Genomic DNA, 16,974 nt, shown 5'->3' with positions numbered 1-16,974 from the left:
AGTCACAGAAAATCATTCACTGACCGGAGCAGCACAAGGACATAATGGTGATGGATTAGGGAGTCCTGCTGCATTCCAGCCTGCAGGCACAAACCCCACATGTGCCCTGGTGATGTCCAGAAAATAAAATGCATGGAAATATCTCACTGCTGGAACACGACATCTGCCCTCAAATTGCCCGAAAATCATCCTGGCAAAGCACTACTCAACCTTCTCAGTACAAAAAAAAAAAAAGCTAAGAAGGCAAATTTAGGCTCTTCCATTGAAAACCAGCAACCATCACTGCCAGTATCTGAGCTGGAATGCTCCTGACTTTGAAAACCACTGCGCAGTTACTTTTCAAACGTGAAACTCATATATATATACCACGTAGATGATATTGCAGTAGGATTTTTCTTTTCAAAATTTCCAGTTGCAACATTAGCACAAGAAAGTTTATGTTTAGGCTTTAAAAAAAATCAATTATCCTCCATTTTCTTAATTTTGAACTTATTATTATTTTATAAATGGAGCTATGGTGCGTATTTAAAACCTTTTGATTTCTGAAAACAAGACCTTTATGACCTCACTATTTCAGAGCAAACTTTAACGATTCTTTGATAGGTGGGGCCTGGGGTGCTCACTAACAGCTCTTTAAATACTGACAAGGATGTGCTATTAAGTAATGCAAAGGCTCTAACTCCACATTAGCTCAGAAAGCAAAGAAACTACACCAAAGACTTCCTTAAATATTTTATATATTCCTATTCTTTTGAATATTAAAGCTCTTAAAACATATGATTTTTTTTGAAAAAGACAACAGCTGTAATAATTTTCCTCTCACCAAGAAAGCAATCTTTATCAGGAATAAAAACCCCTATGGAAATCGAAATGACAGGATGTTTCTAACTAAGTGAACATCCAGATCTGAACACAAACCTAAATCCTATCAGATCTCACTCGAAGGAGCTCTACAAAGGCCTGGGCAACCCTGGAGATTAGCTCTTTTGTTCCAAATGTTGGCTGAGCTAAGATCATCACACTAGGCAGGGAAGGAGAGAAGAGGAATGTCCACCTGGCAGCCTCCATCAGTTTTCTTCCAGCAACAAGGTGCCTCTAGGGCAGCCCCGCTAACAAGTCCCCCATAAGGAAAGCCGGCATCCACACTGCCCCTGCCGTCCCCAAGTAGCCCCGAAGCCCATATCCCAGCCTGTGAATGGTCTTCAAATGATCCCCCAGTTGGTGGCACCCTCCACTTCTTTCCCGCTACACACACACACAAAGCCACGACAGCCTTCCCAAAGCACAAATTTGATTACATCAACCCCACTTCAAACAGTTCAGAGGCTCCCTGGTAGAGTTCTAGCCCCACACCAGACCCTGCTCGCCCAGCCTCATCTCAGTACATAGGTCCCCAGTGACCTCAGGAGCCCCCTGACCTGCTCCTACTTCCCACTTGCCTCCAGGTTCATTTTGACTGTTTCCCAAGGAAGCCTTCCCTCCCTCCAACCTCCACAATTTGTTCCTCTCTTCCTAGAACATTCTAGGCTAAGTCAACTTCTGACAATGCTAAGCTCTCAAGAAGCAAATACATTTTGCTTATTTATGTGGCTACACTCTCTCTCCCCTAGACTCACTGAAGTGCACGTGTTATGAATAAATGAATGACGGGTTGGATCTCAAAGGGACAGACATACCTGCTCTCGCCCGTCCCGACCCTTTTGTCTGTAGTATATCAGAAGCAAAACCAGAAGTACCTTTCCTGAGGGTCACTTCTGTTGACACCCTTCACTGCCTACTGTGTCAGTTCTAGTAAAACTCAACTTCTTCCAAAGCCCTACATCCCGGACTCTCTCCAGTGTCCTCCCCAGCAGGGGCTCCCTCCACCCTGGACCGCACAGGGCACTCTCCCCGGGTCCCCACGCCAAAAGCCTCCAGGCCTCTGCCCGGGCTGCACCTGCGACCTGAGCCACATTCTTGACTCCTTCTCCTGGCTGACTCTTACTCTGTCCTCACAACTGAATGTACAGCCCATTTCTTTCAGGAAGTCCTCTCTGATAATGTCCTTTATGTCTTGACTGGGCTCTATCAATAGCAGCAGTACCTGGTGACCAACTGGGTGTTTGCCCGCTCCTTTGAGACCACCAACACTTGGGAACCACGTGGGAAGGAGTGAGAGATTACAAGACAGGTGGGGGAAGCAAAAAGCAGAAATCACAGCCCAAGTCCCAAATTCAAGGATACTTTCTCAGAAAAAAGTATAAACTATTTCACACGTGTGCAATTTGGCTACTATTTTTGTGGCTTGGGGACAGCAAGAACTTGGTGTTCTAGCCCAAAACCCAGGTTACATGCAAAGAAATGTATATATTCTTATCCAAAGGAAACCAGAGCTGCTCAACAACAGTTTTCAGTTAGAACTGAAAGGAAATTTGATAAAGGCAATCTCTCTCTCTCTCTTCTTTCTTTTCTGGAATCATATAATTTTAGAAGTATTTGCGTGACTAACAGACGTCTACAGCCCGTGATTCTGCACTGGAGTGTTTGGGGCTGAGGAAGCCCAGATTACATTCACTTTGTAAATGCAATCACACCAACACACTGATAGGTGCCGTGAGTGGTGGAGCTGATGTTCCAAAGCAGGCAACATTATTCTGTAAGAGAACTCTAAATAGAAAGTAAGAAATGCAATGTCCTGTACTCAATTTCATTTGCTATATGGGCCATTAACTGATAGTATATTTTGACTAATGAAACCCAAAAATAAATTGTCAACGTCGATTTTCTTCATCTGACCGTTTTATGCTAACATCGGATATTAAACTCTCACTCCATATGGAAAGCTCAGGCCTATGCTGCAGCACAGATACATCCCGAGGAAGAAAGCCGACCAAGGGAGAACTGGAGAGTTTCCCTTCAGAAGCTGCAAAGTCTGGTTTTGCACCTGTACACCATTTGCAACCACGTCATCATCAAAGGAGTTAGACGTTACCTCTCTGGGGCGAAAATCACTGCGTGCTTCAGAACCATCAAAGAATGCTGAGCTTTGTAAAACAGTCCAGAGGCGCTTAAATCATACTTTTTCTGAAAGGCTCCAAAACTGACCCACTTCACCATTCCAGGTATAACAGGGAAGTACTGGAAACAGTAGAGAGAACATGCCCTTGAATTCTGACAAGGCCCTGCTTGAATCCTGCTACAGCATTTACTAGTCACTAAATGGACCAATTCTTTAACCCCTCTGAGAAGGCTTCCCAATCCCCAAAAGGGGGCTGTCAGCGCCCACCTGGGAGGCATGGATGTGAATGCAACACGCAAGTAGGGCGGCCGACTGGTACCTGACACGGGGCCTGGCTAGTTTCCCTCCGCTGCCCTTTTCCCCCTTTAAACTTGCACTGTTCCCCCGGTAACGATCAAGCCCCCGGAACAGACTGCCCGTATCTTCTGTGTATCCCTGGATACATGCCTTACCCTTAGGAGGCCAGAAAAACAACTGCCTCCTCCCAAGTCACTAACAATGTTCTTAAGAGTCTGGGTATTTTTAACTCTATTTTTCAGGGAGACTATTCCAGAATTTTGCAGGCACCATTCTCCAGGTTGGCTCCCCTCCCAGTGCCCATCCCTTCTCACCTCAGATCCTCTGTCTGACTGCCTTCTGTTCATGGGAAAGCGAGTCCGGTAAGGTGGGGCTCCCTAGACCTCCCTCCCTCCCTCACAGGTGATTGTGACTAACTTCTCCCCATTCCTCACTGCAACTCTAGCATCTGAGGAGTCTACCCTCCCGTACCCTGCAGACTCTGCACCTTCCCAAGACGCACACGTGGCCACGACCCTCCCTTCAGATTTCTTCCTGGCTGGCCCTGCCCAGCCCCTGGCCCCTTAAGGATAACTGGCATTGCTTTGAAAATGGCAAACGCCACTGACTGACACAACAAAGCTGTATGGTCTGGGCTTTCCTCCAACCAAGACACAGCCCTGCCCCCCCTCAGCCTCAGTCTGCAGCTCTCGAGATGATCTAATTCACATGCAAGGCTGTGAACACCAGCTAAGAATGACGACTCCCAACGTGTATCTCTAGTCCGGCTCCTTCACCTGAGCCCCAGGCTCATCGACCCGAGTGCCTCTTTGAAGTCCTAATTTGGATGACAAATGGCATCTTAAAAATGCCTCATGTCCACCATTTACTCTAGAATTCCATTCCTGGCAGGTATCTCCCAGACTCCCCATTTTAGTAACAGCCCCAGCACCCACCGAGGTGTCTGAGGTCACATTCAATTTCCACTGTTCCCTCCCCCAGGCCCTGCCCTGGAATCAGTCCTGTTATTTCCATCAATAAGCCCATCTCAACTGTAGTTCTGTAGGGACCATGGCCGGAAACACACAAGCTCACAGCATGGTGCACTAACAGTCCTCCGTAGGGTGCTCCCTGCAGGGGGAGGCATCTCCAGCCGCTGTTCAACTAAGAAGGCACTGGATTCTCACACAGGAGGCCCAGGAGAAGGGACTCAAGATTTTCCCGTGGTCTGAGCTTTGAAGGGCCCGAGGTCTGGGGGAGCTCCTAATTAGCAGACACACTTGCCAGTGAGCAAATGAGGATGGGGGAACCCACGCAAGGCTGTTATCACTCCAACTCCTGGGCTCTCGGGAGCCACGGGAAAGACCTGTGTCCAGTGTACAGCCCAGCCATCACAGATCCCAGCCTGCATTTGCCAACCCGGACAGCCTAGACTCCATCTACTTGCGACACTTACTTCTGTTCTGTTCCCCACCCAGAATGTGATGGACTCATTCAGATATTCTGGCCTGTCTCAAGCGAGACAAATTCAGTGAAAAATGAAGTGTCCACATTTGGACCAGAGCATGAAAGGAGAAACAAGGCCTCATGGTCAGCATGATGGTGGTGGCCAAACCCTTCCACCGGGTGAGATGAACCATGGTGAGGGTGAGAATCCAGGGTCCTAGGTCGGCCAAATCATCTTCCTTCACGGTTGTCTGGGGTGTTGGAGACTGACTACCACAAACTAACGACACGGCTGTCAGTGGTGGATGTCAGCTGCAACAGAAACGGATTCAACTCTTTACTGCCAACATGGGTTAAAAGTAAAGGCCGGGGCAGGGAGGTCTGCACGGCTGCTGAGGCAAACCACAGACCCAGCTCTGAATGCCCACTGGCTGGAGCAGAGAGGAAGCTACGGCCCTTTTAGCTGTCCCTGTGTCCAACAGATCCAGGTGAGCCAGCTACTTAGGAGAAGGTCATGTTGTCCTGATACCCAGAAAAACCAGCCTCGTAAAGGGAACAAATAGTGTCATGGATTTTAGACCCAATTCTGCCCCTTTATGAAGGCAAAGTAAAGTAAATGGCACGGGGAAGTTGAATGCAAAAAAAAAATTTAAAGAACCAAACGGTGACCGCTTCCTCCAACAGCGTCCCCTGCAGCTGTCACCTCCGTGGCGGCCACTTCCTCACCAGTGACCGCCGGCCAGGAAGCGCCGTCATGCACGTCACACAGCGACAGCCAGGAACCGCGTGCCGAGCACGTTTGTGTAAAAGCAGGAATCGAGCAAAATGCTGCAGAGTTTGACCTTACAAGTTTAAATACTCCATGAAAAGAATCCCTGAGCACCCGACAAAATCAATTCGCATCTTACTTCTTCAAAACAATGAAACAAATTTAATAAGGGCGCATTTGTCACCAAATAAAAGGAGGACCAAACATGTTCCTCAAAAGCAAGGATTTCAACAGGTATCAAACACCAGTGGGTGATGAGCTAACAAAGCAAATATTCCAAAAAATTAGAAAATAAAAAATGACTAAGATAATAGATGGATCAAAACAGCTGTTAAATTGTTGCTTTTTAAAGTGATGGAGACTGTACGGAGGGCAATCTGGCTATTTCCAATGCAGGGTGTGCACAGCCCACATTTTCAGATGCAACAACATGCTCACTGGGCAGTACAAGTGAAAAAGGAGTAAAGAAAAAGGAAAAGAGGAACAAGAGAAAATTAGAATCACACAAGAACAAAAATGATTTTGACTGCATGTACAAGAATTTATGTGAGTGTGTGAGGCCAGGGACACGGGGATGGTGAGGCCCAACCTCACCTCCTGCTCAAGGGAAAGCAGGGGCCTGAGGGGAGCGGCGCTGCCGGGGGACCACAACGTGTTCAGCTCCCCTAACCAAAATTCGACCTACAAGCGTCTAGGCAGCTTTTGAGCTACAAATTGTTGTCGCATTTCAGTCTGGACCGTTTTACTCACTTCCACCAAGAGTAGCAGGAGAGAATGAGGCTCTGCTCCTACACCAAAGCATTGTTTAAAAAATTAATGACTGTGGAATAGTAAAAGAATCAATGGAGTAAAAGTGACTGGAGGAGAATGTGCTTGACCCTAGCTCACTGGCCGCGTTATCTCAATGACGTTCAGATGCTGGCTGAGCCCACAATAGACAGACCCACAAGGAGGCAGGTTCAATGCGCTGAACCACTGTGGGCTAAGTACACATCCGGCTACTCCGCCAAGTCCCAAGGGCAGACTTCAAAAGGCAAAAACAAGCTGGCATTCTCTGGTGGGTCTGCAGACTCAGAGACAAGCATTTGTTGAGCAAAAATGTCACCAGTGCCTCCTATGACAAAAGAAGTGGCACTGGCGTGGGGGCTGGGGCAGGGCTCCAGGCTTCCACTGCTCACTCACCACTCTGTCCAGGGGGAGAAGGTGGTCCCTGCTTAGGTTTCGCTGATGCACCTACCTTGACTAATGTCTGGGGCCTCAGCAGGAGTTGACAGGTGAGGTGAACAGAGCCAGACTCTGTGTAGCACGGTGCTGGGAGCTATGCCCTCAGCAGTGCCCAGGCTCCTAAACATGTCAACTCATCTCCAAGAAGCAGATGGGGAGTGCGAGCATGTAGATCACAGGGCCCTGTGAGGACAAGTACAGATAATGGCCACGACATGCCTCTCCTCTTCCTTAAGCCATAGAGGTATTTCCGGGGAGGAACAGAAAATTCATCCAGAGCCTGCTAGGTGGGCTCTCGCAGGTGGGACTAGTGTCCCCTGTGCTTCTCACTCACAGGGCTGGTCTAGACATTCTTTTTATTAATTCTCTAGCATCTTCTCCTCCAACTTACCAACAACCAGAAAGTAGGATCTGATCTTAGGTAAGTTCAAGAATCACAGAGCACCACCTCCAAAGCGGGCCCGGTAGCACATGCCAGGTCTTCTGACCGCCACCTGTGGGACCACCATGAGCCCTCTCCAGACTCAAGGACCGAGGCCGTAGGCCGGGGGGCACAGCTTCCCTCACTCACCCCAGCAAAGGGGGACCACGTCTCGGCAAAGGCATCTCACCCTCTTCAGCCCGAGGGACAACACGATAGATATATGGGGAAACAGAGCAGAAGGTGGGGGGTAGGCAGCCCAGAAGAGCTCATCTGTACTTCCGAGGCAAAGTGGGGCCATTGACTTAATCACAGGGACAAAGTGGGAATGAACATTTCCCTGCTCTGTCCCATACACCGTGATACGCCTTTCCCTGCATAAGGAGTTCATTAGGAAGTCCCTGGCGGTGTTTCTGATGTCCTAACTTGGCATGGTGGCTGTCGGGCAGGAAGAGACGGCCTGAGCTGAAAAGGTGCTGGGCCTGGGAGGCAGGTGACAGCGGCTCCAGCCGCAGCTCAACCAGCGCCTCGTTCTGCCTCTCGGGGCTCAGCATCTCATCTATAAGCAAAGGGATGAGCATGTACCAGGACAGGCTGCCCAACAGAAATGAAATGAGAGCCATGTAAAGAAAGTTTCCCAGTTGCCACGTTTAAAATTTGAAACAAAGAAACAAACCAACAAACAAAAAACAAATACTAGAATGTGATTTTAAGAACAGATCTTACTTAATCTACTGTATGTAAAATACTATTATTTTGACATGTAATCAATATAGGAAGTAAAGAGATAGTTTATGTACTTTTACTAGACAAGCCTCAGCGTCTGGTGTGCATTTGACCTACAGCACATCTCAGCTGAGTCCAGCCTCCTCCCCAGTGTTCCTAGCATCAGTGGCTTTGGCTACTTTATTGGACAGCAACCCCAGGGGTCCCACCATGTTCCTGGCTGTAAAGCGGGAGTAAGTGTCCACACTAACCCTAAAAGGATCTCTCTGAAATAAAGGCGGATTCACTTTGAAATGTCTGGAAACCGGCGGGCTGCACCTCCCTCCCCCCTTGGCTACAAGATTGACTTCTTCCTTGCTGATCCCTTTCTGGATGTAGGGAAGCAATCCAGCACACAGCCAAGGTGGACTGGCTTCCAGGTAAACTTACCTGCTGTCTGTGTCCAGTCCCATGAAGTCCTCCTTCTCAAACGGGATGCAGGGGAGGGGGATCTTGTCCCCAGAATTCTTGGGGCCACCATCCAGCCACTTGGACTTGAGCAAGATGAAGAGTGACTCAGTGAAGTCCTCGATCCTCTTCTCCACCACCCTGCAGTACTCTTAGATTGAAGGCAACGTCGGTGCGCGTCTGCTCGGCTACCTCCCCATGCTGCACAAAGACAAAAAGCTGAGAGTCATTAAGCGATGTGCCATACAGCTCCTCTGCATGTGGAGCTTCTCGAAGGCCTTGGCAGAGAGACATTCGGTAATGGTGACAAGGCCCACGACCTTGGGGTGTTTCTGGAAGACGCTCCACCGATTCTCGGGCACATAGCAGTGCCTGTAGTGGATACAGAGTGTCCACTGGGAGCCACAAGGGCTGATATGGCTAACCGAGGTGAGTAGCTGATAGATGCAAAAGAAATTCTCCTCTGAGATGATCTCTATGGATTGGACCACAACGGGACGAGTCTGGTGGTCCTCAGCACACTGCACGTAGTCAGGGATGCTCATGTTGCAGGTCCTGCCGAGAGGGGAGAGGAGATCGAGGTACATTCTCTGCTGTGTGCTACGGGCCCATCTGGGTTGCGGTGACCTGGTGTGTACCAGCCAGAAGACAAGGGAAGCCAAAGCAAATCCAAGGGTACAGTTTGTCCTCAGAGTCTGCATGTGGCTACTGTAGCTCGATCACATTACCCAGCTTTTGGTCTAGGCTTCCTGCCTCTGCAGAGAAAGGTCATTTCTTATTTTCTATTTCCAAGCACCTAGCAAGGCCCTGATGCAAAGTCACTGCTCAAAAATGCTGAATAAAGAAATGAACAAAGGAAATGCTTCCCCAACCCCCTTCAGCAGAATATAAAGAAAAGGACCACAGTAGGATCAAAAGATCTGGATTCCTATTCAATTTATTTGAACTCCTAAGCTTCATAATAATGGATAAGAAAACTTGCCTTGGGGTAGAGGGTACTGTTCATTGGTAGAGCATATGCTTAGCATGTACGAGGTCCTGGGTTCAAACCCCAGTACCTCATTTTAAAAATGAAACAAGTAAATACACCTAATTACCCAGCTGAAAAAGTATTTTTTAATTCAAAAGTCAAAAAACACCTTGCAATTGACACAACATTGTAAACTTGACTATACTTCAATTAAAAAAAAAAGCCTTGCCTTACAAGAATATATCTGGATTACGGATGTTTGAAAATGTAAAATGCATAGGGTACCACCTGCATAAAAGGAGGTGACTGTACACATGTTCTATCCCTCCTTTATGAGTTATACTTCCTTTGGGGGGGTTATAACCTCTCAGAGCTAATTTTCTCAGATTAAATATATAAACATTACCTGATTCTCAGTACTGCTGAAGAATCAGATAACTCTATGAAAGCATCTGACCCACAGAGTTTACTCAATAAATGTTTGTTGAATGAATGAATAAACAAGCAAAGTGAATGCTGCTCCCTGCCACAAACCATCATAATGGTACTGCCTGGAAATCCCAAGCCCACGTTCACCCGACTCTGCATTAACAATGTGGGTGACCTGGACAGGCCTGTGTGCTTCTCGAAGCCCCAGTTTAATCGTGGATAGAAATAAGGGCAATAACACAAACCTCAAATTGTTAGTGAGTCAGTAATGAATTGTACCCCAACACTGCAAGATGGAACCATTAAGAAAACTGGGCAAAGGGCCCATAGGCCCTCTCCATATAATCTCTTACTACCACATGGGGATCTACATTACATCTCAAAATTAAAAGTCTAATATTTTAAAGAGGTTATCGAGGTTAGGTGAGCTCACTGTCTCAAATAAGGAACACACAGTACAAATAGGACAATGCCCAGACCATGAGATACACTCAGTTAACATTCCCACTGAGCCCACTAGTCCCTCCAACTTCAGAGCAAGAGGATGGGTCCTCGTGGCAACAGGCCACAGCACCTGAAGCTAACAAAGCTAATGGTGTCCACTTAAAAGAGCCCCTGTCACCACCCTTGTTCTAATTTTCTATTTGTAATTTTTTTCTTTTCATTAAATTGGAACTCCAAATTGCATAGAATTCTTACCAGATATCATGATGGCAGCCCTTCTTGGTGAAACAATAAAATGAAAAGCCATTTCCACAAGACCTCTGTGTAAATCTACTAGGGAACTTCATCCTGGACTGAGGAAGAGGACTGGGGAGTAGGGGGTAAACTGGGACACGGAGAAATATGGGCCACCTGTCCCACAATGGACTTTAGACTCACCCTCACCCTCCAGGAACGTCTAAATACACACAGACAGAGTGCTATGGACAAGAATTTTTTTTAAACAAATCCCTGAATCCCTAGCAGATCTTGTTTCTACCGAGACACAAATGTCTTATTTGTATAATGTTTCACAGAAGCCTTAAAATATTATCACCCCAACTTGACACATCAAGAAACTGAGGTAGAGAAGTTTATCACATTCTACAAGATTAGAGAGAGGCCACGTCAGACACCGTATTTAAATCCAAGTCCCTGCTCCGTTGCTCACACTAGAAAGTGTCACATACTGCCTCTTTCCTGCCCTCTCCCTGCAATAAATCTCTGAAGAGTCTTTTCTGTGTCACCTGCAATCAAAATCACATCAATTTTTCACAAAGAGCTATGTCACTCCTTGGAGGACATACCAAAATCTAAAGGGTTGGGTTGAGAGGAGATATTTGCATTTTCTGTTTCTCAAAGGAAACATGGCTTTAAAAGAAACTGAAAAGTATTTATCTAGTCTAAGCGCTCATTGTGCACAGAAAGAAACGGAGGCTCAGAGGAGAAGAGGAAAGGGCGTTATTAACAAATATTGCCTCAGTGCAGCACCAAGCCAGCCCTGGGCACTTCTGGGGGAGGATCTGGAAGGCCCAGGAGAATGAGTGTTAGAAAATAGAAAGAGAAGAAGAATATAAGGCCCCGTCTCTACACCACCATACCATGAATTTCCACCAAATTACCCAGTATGTGTGCAGCCAATATTAAGGTTGTCTAAACAGGTTATTGAAACCTGGAATTCTCAACCATAGTGGAAATTCCAGCATTTACTGTGCTTTTTTCCCAGTTCAATCATCAATTCAGTGGGCATTCTGTACCAGGGACTACAGAGGCCTGGAGTTCTCCCAAATAAAGATCTCTATTACCACGTGTGCAAACCACATAAAGGCCACCAGAAGAAAAGCGCCCACAGATAAGATGGAATTACTGAAACTGAAAGCAGCCAAAGAGCATATATTACTAGGAAAATGGTGCTCCTATAAATGGACTCATGGACATAGAAAGCAAACTGTATTTAGCAGGCAGGAAAGGAGGGATTAACAGATACAAATTAGTAAATATAAAATAAATGACAAGGACCTGCTATATAACACAGGGAACTATATTCAATTTCTTGTAATGAGTTATACTAAAAACAATCTAAAACATATGTATATACATATGCATATGTTTATAACTGAATCTCTGCTGTACACCTGAAACTAACATTGTAAATTGACTACACTTAAATAAAAAATAATTTAAAAAAAAGTAAAAATAAAAGCAACGCCATTAAGAAAAAACAAAAGAACACTCTAATCCCCTTAGCTGTAGGTGGTGGAGAATTCTGGTTGCAAACACCAAGTCCACTGGATCACTCCAGCAATGGCTGTCACTCTTTCTGACCATCAGAGAGTCACTTGTTTCACTGAGGTTTCTTTTCTCTTCTGTGAAAGGCTACAGCTGCAACTAACGATGTATAGAATCTCATCATTCACAAGCCCAACAAGTAGTGAGGACTTCCCATGGGCCAGGCTCTGGACAGAGGAAAATATAGGGTCCGAAATATATTCATGGGTAGAAGAAGTTTGTGCCATAAAGACGTTAATTCTTCCTGTTTTGATAGACAGATTCATTGCAATTCTGATTAGAATTCCTACCAGATTTTTCTTGGAATGTAACAAGTGAATTTATGGTCAAGATTAGCCAAGAAATTTCTTTAGAACCACCACTGGGGAGGGGTGGATAGGTCATTAATTTCCACTGCTCTTTCTGAAGTGATAAAAACGTTCTGGAATAATAATGGTTGCACAACTGTGAATATGCTAAAAGCTGCTGAATTTTACCATTTAAATGGATGGAATTCATGGTGTGTGAACTATATCACAATAACGCTGTTATATGAAAAAATATTTCTTGACAAATATTTTTCTTTTTATACCACTAGTCTGTCCCACAATTTAAGAAAAACAAAAAACCAATACAAACCAAACTGTGCCAGGAGTTCTTTAGGACTGCAATATCCCTGGGTCTCCAAGGCCTCTGGTGATGCTGTTCCTGTTAACACACACTAGCTGGGCTGGGCTAGTTAGGGACTGTAACTGTCTTTTTAAAATCGACGGTCACACGTTTCACCCTTGGAGAGGGAAGGAAGGAGGATATCACAGCTTCATGCCTTCAGCTCATTTTTAACAGAACCAAGCCCTGCTTTCACCACTGTTAATCCCTCTCACTATAAAAACACGTGACATCAACAAGCACCGCCATCATAACACCTGAAAGTGTTCAAGGTACTTACCTGCGGCAGAAACACTGAGGGAGGAGACAGAAGCTTGCTCAGCACTGATGCTCCCTTTTCCCGACTCCACCAGGTGAAGCTGGGCGCTACAGCCAGAGGCTCTCAGCCCGGGGAGCAGCACACACGCCACTGAGCTGGTCCTGACGGAGGGTGAAAGGGAAAGGAGGGCAGCCCTAGGGGGGAGGGAAAGGGGGGGTGCGGGCTGCAGCCCCGCTCGGAGGCCAGCCCCAGCACCAGCATAAGCCGCCCGCTCCCGTCCAGGTCCGCAGACCACGCCCGCCCGGGAAACAGCCCGCCCATTGGTGGGGACGGGCAGGCGGCCGAGGAGAGGAAGCCCGGGAGGAGAGGACTCGCGGGCGGGAGAGGGGAAGGGGACGCCAGCCGTGGACTGAGGGGATCCCGGCTGCGTGAGAGGTGGCAGGCGCACACCTGGACCTGGACAGCTGTGGCCGGGGCGCCGGGGCAGGTGGTGCTGTCAGAAGGGTCTGGCCAGAGAAATTCAGCTGAACACGGGCTGACTGGCGCCCTTGGGGGCTGTGAAAGGCGGATCACCCTCCCGAAGCCGCCTGAACCCTTTCCCGGGAGCCCCCCACCTTGCACTTCCACAGCCAGAAGCCCCGGCCCCAGGCAGGAACCAAAGGCCTAACGGGCGACAGAGTTGAGAAGCATTTGGGGCCAATCCCCGGCTCGGACATGGAGCTTCGAACCAGCGGACCACCAGGCACCGACAGCGCATGCGCAGGAAGGACATGGATCCTCTCTGGATTCTGCGAGAGAAGGTGGGACAGCGAGGGAGGGAGAAGATGGGAGCGGGTGGAGAAGAGGGGAAAAGTGGAGGGATACAGATGGACAGGAAGAGCAGAGAAGGGATGGGTCTGGATAGGGGAGTGTCGTAGCGGAGTTGGAGAGAAAAAGCTTTACCTCTAGGGCACCCTGAGATGGCAGACCTACCTCTGTACCCTTCTGTAACCGTTCAAGTCCCGCAGCTCATGTTTTACCTCCCTGATCCAGCCCTCCATCAGATGCTTCTGCAGAAACACTACGGGGATCACACCCGTTGCCCCCATGCGGAGCTGGGTTTTCTGTTGCTCTGAGAACCAAGCACCCGCAGGTGTTGTCGCTCAGAACTTCCTTGGGAAGAGCACATATTCCCCTTTTACACGCTGGGAAACAGGCAGGAAGGATCACTGCCTTAGCTCCACTGTCCCAGGTGTTGGGCTGGGGGGAGTGGTGTGGTACAAGATCAGAGCCCCAGACAGAGCAGACTGCCTGAGTGTTGGTGCATAGTCCCCATCCCTCCTGGGTAAACCATACCCCACCCTAGTGGAAACATCAAGGGCTCACAGTGGTTTCCTGGGGGTGGGAGAGCTGTCCTCATGTGAAGGAAAAGTCCAGCTGGGCTAACAAGCTAAGTCACAAATCTAAGTGTGATAAGTGTCGGTTTACTGATCTAAGTTCTGCTGGGCTATCTCGTAAATCTGAAGTTTAGTGTCAGTTTATTGGCCTAACAACCTAACTCGTAATTCCAAGCTCAACAAGTGTCAGTAACGTGATCTATTACAAATTGATAAGCTCCAGTGTACTGATTCCTTGCTTTTTGTTCTTTAAGTCTTATTGGCTAATATCCCCTTACTTGTATTGAAGTATTTAAAACCTCATGTGCACGTCTTGGAGGTGCTCAGAACTTCGGAGCAGAAGCCCCTCTGAGCCCGCCGGCATAATAATTCTGAGTACTCCAGCACTCCGATTGGTGCTTGTTTCTTGGCTGGCCTGTTTCCATAACACTCAGCTCCAGTGCCCAGCTTTCTAGGTAGATAGGAGTGTTACCAAGTCCAAATTCATTCTCCTCAGTGTAGGACAGGCCAATAAGTTTGGAAACCAGATGTTGGGGCTTGGAATAGCAAGTTTCTGTAGACCTAGTTGGCAAACTAATGTTCTGGAAAACCATCTCCCCAAGTCACAATTCAGGCTCCTTTCCTACGCGCTTGGTTGTTGCAAACTTCTTAGTGTAGGAATTCCTTCTTGTTAGAATCCTTTGTTCTTACAGCTATCTGCGTGGGTCAGATCCCTGTAAATCTCCAACAAAACAAACGTTATTTTCTATTCTGCAATTTGCTATCTTTTAATGAATGAAAAAGTGTTAAATATCCTTAAAGGTCAGAGCCTTCAGAATAGGGTCTCCTGTTTATTTCAGGCTCTAGGCAACAATTTTTTACAAGCAAGATGAAGCCTAGGAGACAGAGCATAGGGTTAAATTCAAAGGAACAAATCTAATATGGAGTCAGATTTGTTCTGTTCTATTACCCGGGCAGAAGCCACTTGAGGATTTAAATCTCTTTAAGTTAAAAATAACTAAAATTTTAAAGGAATTTACATACATAGGTGGGACTGTGCAAAGCATATCTGGAAAAGCACCCAAAAGATAGTAAACAGTGGCATCTCCAGACAGGGCTGAAAGAACAGAAGATGAGGGAAAACTTCTTTCACTTGTGTATTTTTGTGCTCTGTTTGAGTTTTTTTTTTAACCATTTGCTTGCATTTCTTTTTTAGTTAAAATAATGTGTAATGGAGCAAAGGAGTAACTAGCTTAGCAAATACAGCAGCCATGGAATCACCAAGTCATCACTTTTGATTTAAGCCAGAAAGCATTTTTTGACTCTCTCCAAAGTGCTCAGTCCTGTTTTAAGACTTCTTTTATATTATTATTATTATTATAATAATATTATTATTTCTAGTACTATTACTATTACTATTATTACTATTATTTTATGAAATAATAACATGGTATACCTCACCCCTGCCCATGGCTGGTGGAAAACCAACTGAGTTTTCCTTGAGTTGTTTTCCAAGGAGTAGAGATGAGTTTATAAACAGAACACATCTTCAGGGCAAAACAGGCAGTGTGCATTACCAGCAGGCCAGACAGCAATGAAGGGTTTTCAATAGAGGCGCCCAGAAGCTGAGAGAGAAAGCCTCCAGGACACTACAAAAAGCTGCCCAAACTGCCATCTCCATGGTACTACTGAAATAGGAAAGAACAAATCTGACTCCATATTTGATCTGTTTCTTTGACTTTAACAAAGCCAAGTTAATATGCTCCGGTCTTTTCATGGGTTATGATGTCACAGAGGAAACGGACAGGTCAACAAGGAACCACTCTGCCGTGATCACGGAGCCGGGGAAAGGGACGGGCTGCAAGATGTATGAAGCAGCCGCAACTGTGCCCGTGCTTCTAGGCAGGTATCCAAAATCGCCTCGACAAGGTGTCAAACATTTGTGCCCATGTCCTCATCAATAGACATGTATTAAAGACAAATGGAAACATATAAAAGGCCAATACCCTTGCTGGGTACACCGTCCAAAGAACAAAGTCTCAGTTTGACAACTGGCCATCTCGGTTCCATGGGATTCATTCTTGGAGAACCTTAAAAACCACTCTTCTGTCCTCAAGAATTGCTGCATATTTGTCCTATCTTTGGCTCAGGGATGCAGCACGTTCAAGTGAACTTTAATGTCTGCACAGATTTGACTGTCTTTCTCCAGGTTCATTTGTCCATTCCAATGAGGCCTGAGCTAAGCCCATCCTCCGTAAGATCTAGTCCCTCCAGTGACAGCTCATTGAGCCTGCAATTAAAAGCCAAGTGAACAAGACTGTCCTCAGCTAAAAAGTTCACCCATCTTTCACTGTTTTCTTAATCTCCTCTCCTGGCTAATTGCAACAGACTAACACCTCCCTCCACCAAGATTACCAACTATGTCATTTTGTCTCCCCAAAGAGAAAGTAAGGTCCATAATAGAGGAGACAACTACATAGTCACCTCTGAATTCGTAGCATATAGAAATGTTAATAAATAGAACTATGATCATGGCTTCTTTCCTTTAAAACCTTTCTGGTTATTTGAATGAGACCTTGGAAGGGAGGTGTTTGCTGTCCAGTATCTTGATCCACAAGACTCTGGAGGCCTTTTTCAGAATGGCTGTTCACTGATTCATTCAAAACACAACTTATCAATCAAGGAGTAGCTGTGCTTTTCTGCCAGGTGTTTGTGGTCACTCTAATGCCAGAACA

At 46.6% G+C, this 16,974-nt stretch overlaps 1 protein-coding gene across 1 annotated transcript in view; it reads right to left on the bottom strand.

Moving 5' to 3' along the window:
- LOC140686250 (trafficking protein particle complex subunit 9-like) overlaps nt 1-14,253 on the bottom strand; it is a 178,686-nt gene extending 164,433 nt beyond the window's left edge. Inside the window, exons 1-3 of the mRNA XM_072939964.1 lie at nt 13,857-14,253; nt 12,906-13,045; nt 8,290-8,508 (exon numbers count right to left, since the gene is read on the bottom strand). Of these exons, the coding sequence (XP_072796065.1) occupies nt 8,290-8,508; nt 12,906-13,045; nt 13,857-13,972 (475 nt within the window). The 5' untranslated portion in view covers nt 13,973-14,253. The remainder of the gene's footprint in view (nt 1-8,289; nt 8,509-12,905; nt 13,046-13,856) is intronic.
- Between the last annotated feature and the right edge of the window lie 2,721 nt (nt 14,254-16,974).

Source organism: Vicugna pacos, chromosome 16, assembly GCF_048564905.1.
Source record: "Vicugna pacos chromosome 16, VicPac4, whole genome shotgun sequence".
In the NCBI taxonomy this organism is placed as follows: Eukaryota; Metazoa; Chordata; class Mammalia; order Artiodactyla; family Camelidae; genus Vicugna; species Vicugna pacos.
Note: the sequence above shows the minus strand (reverse complement) of the source record. Positions and strands in the feature narration are given on the sequence as shown.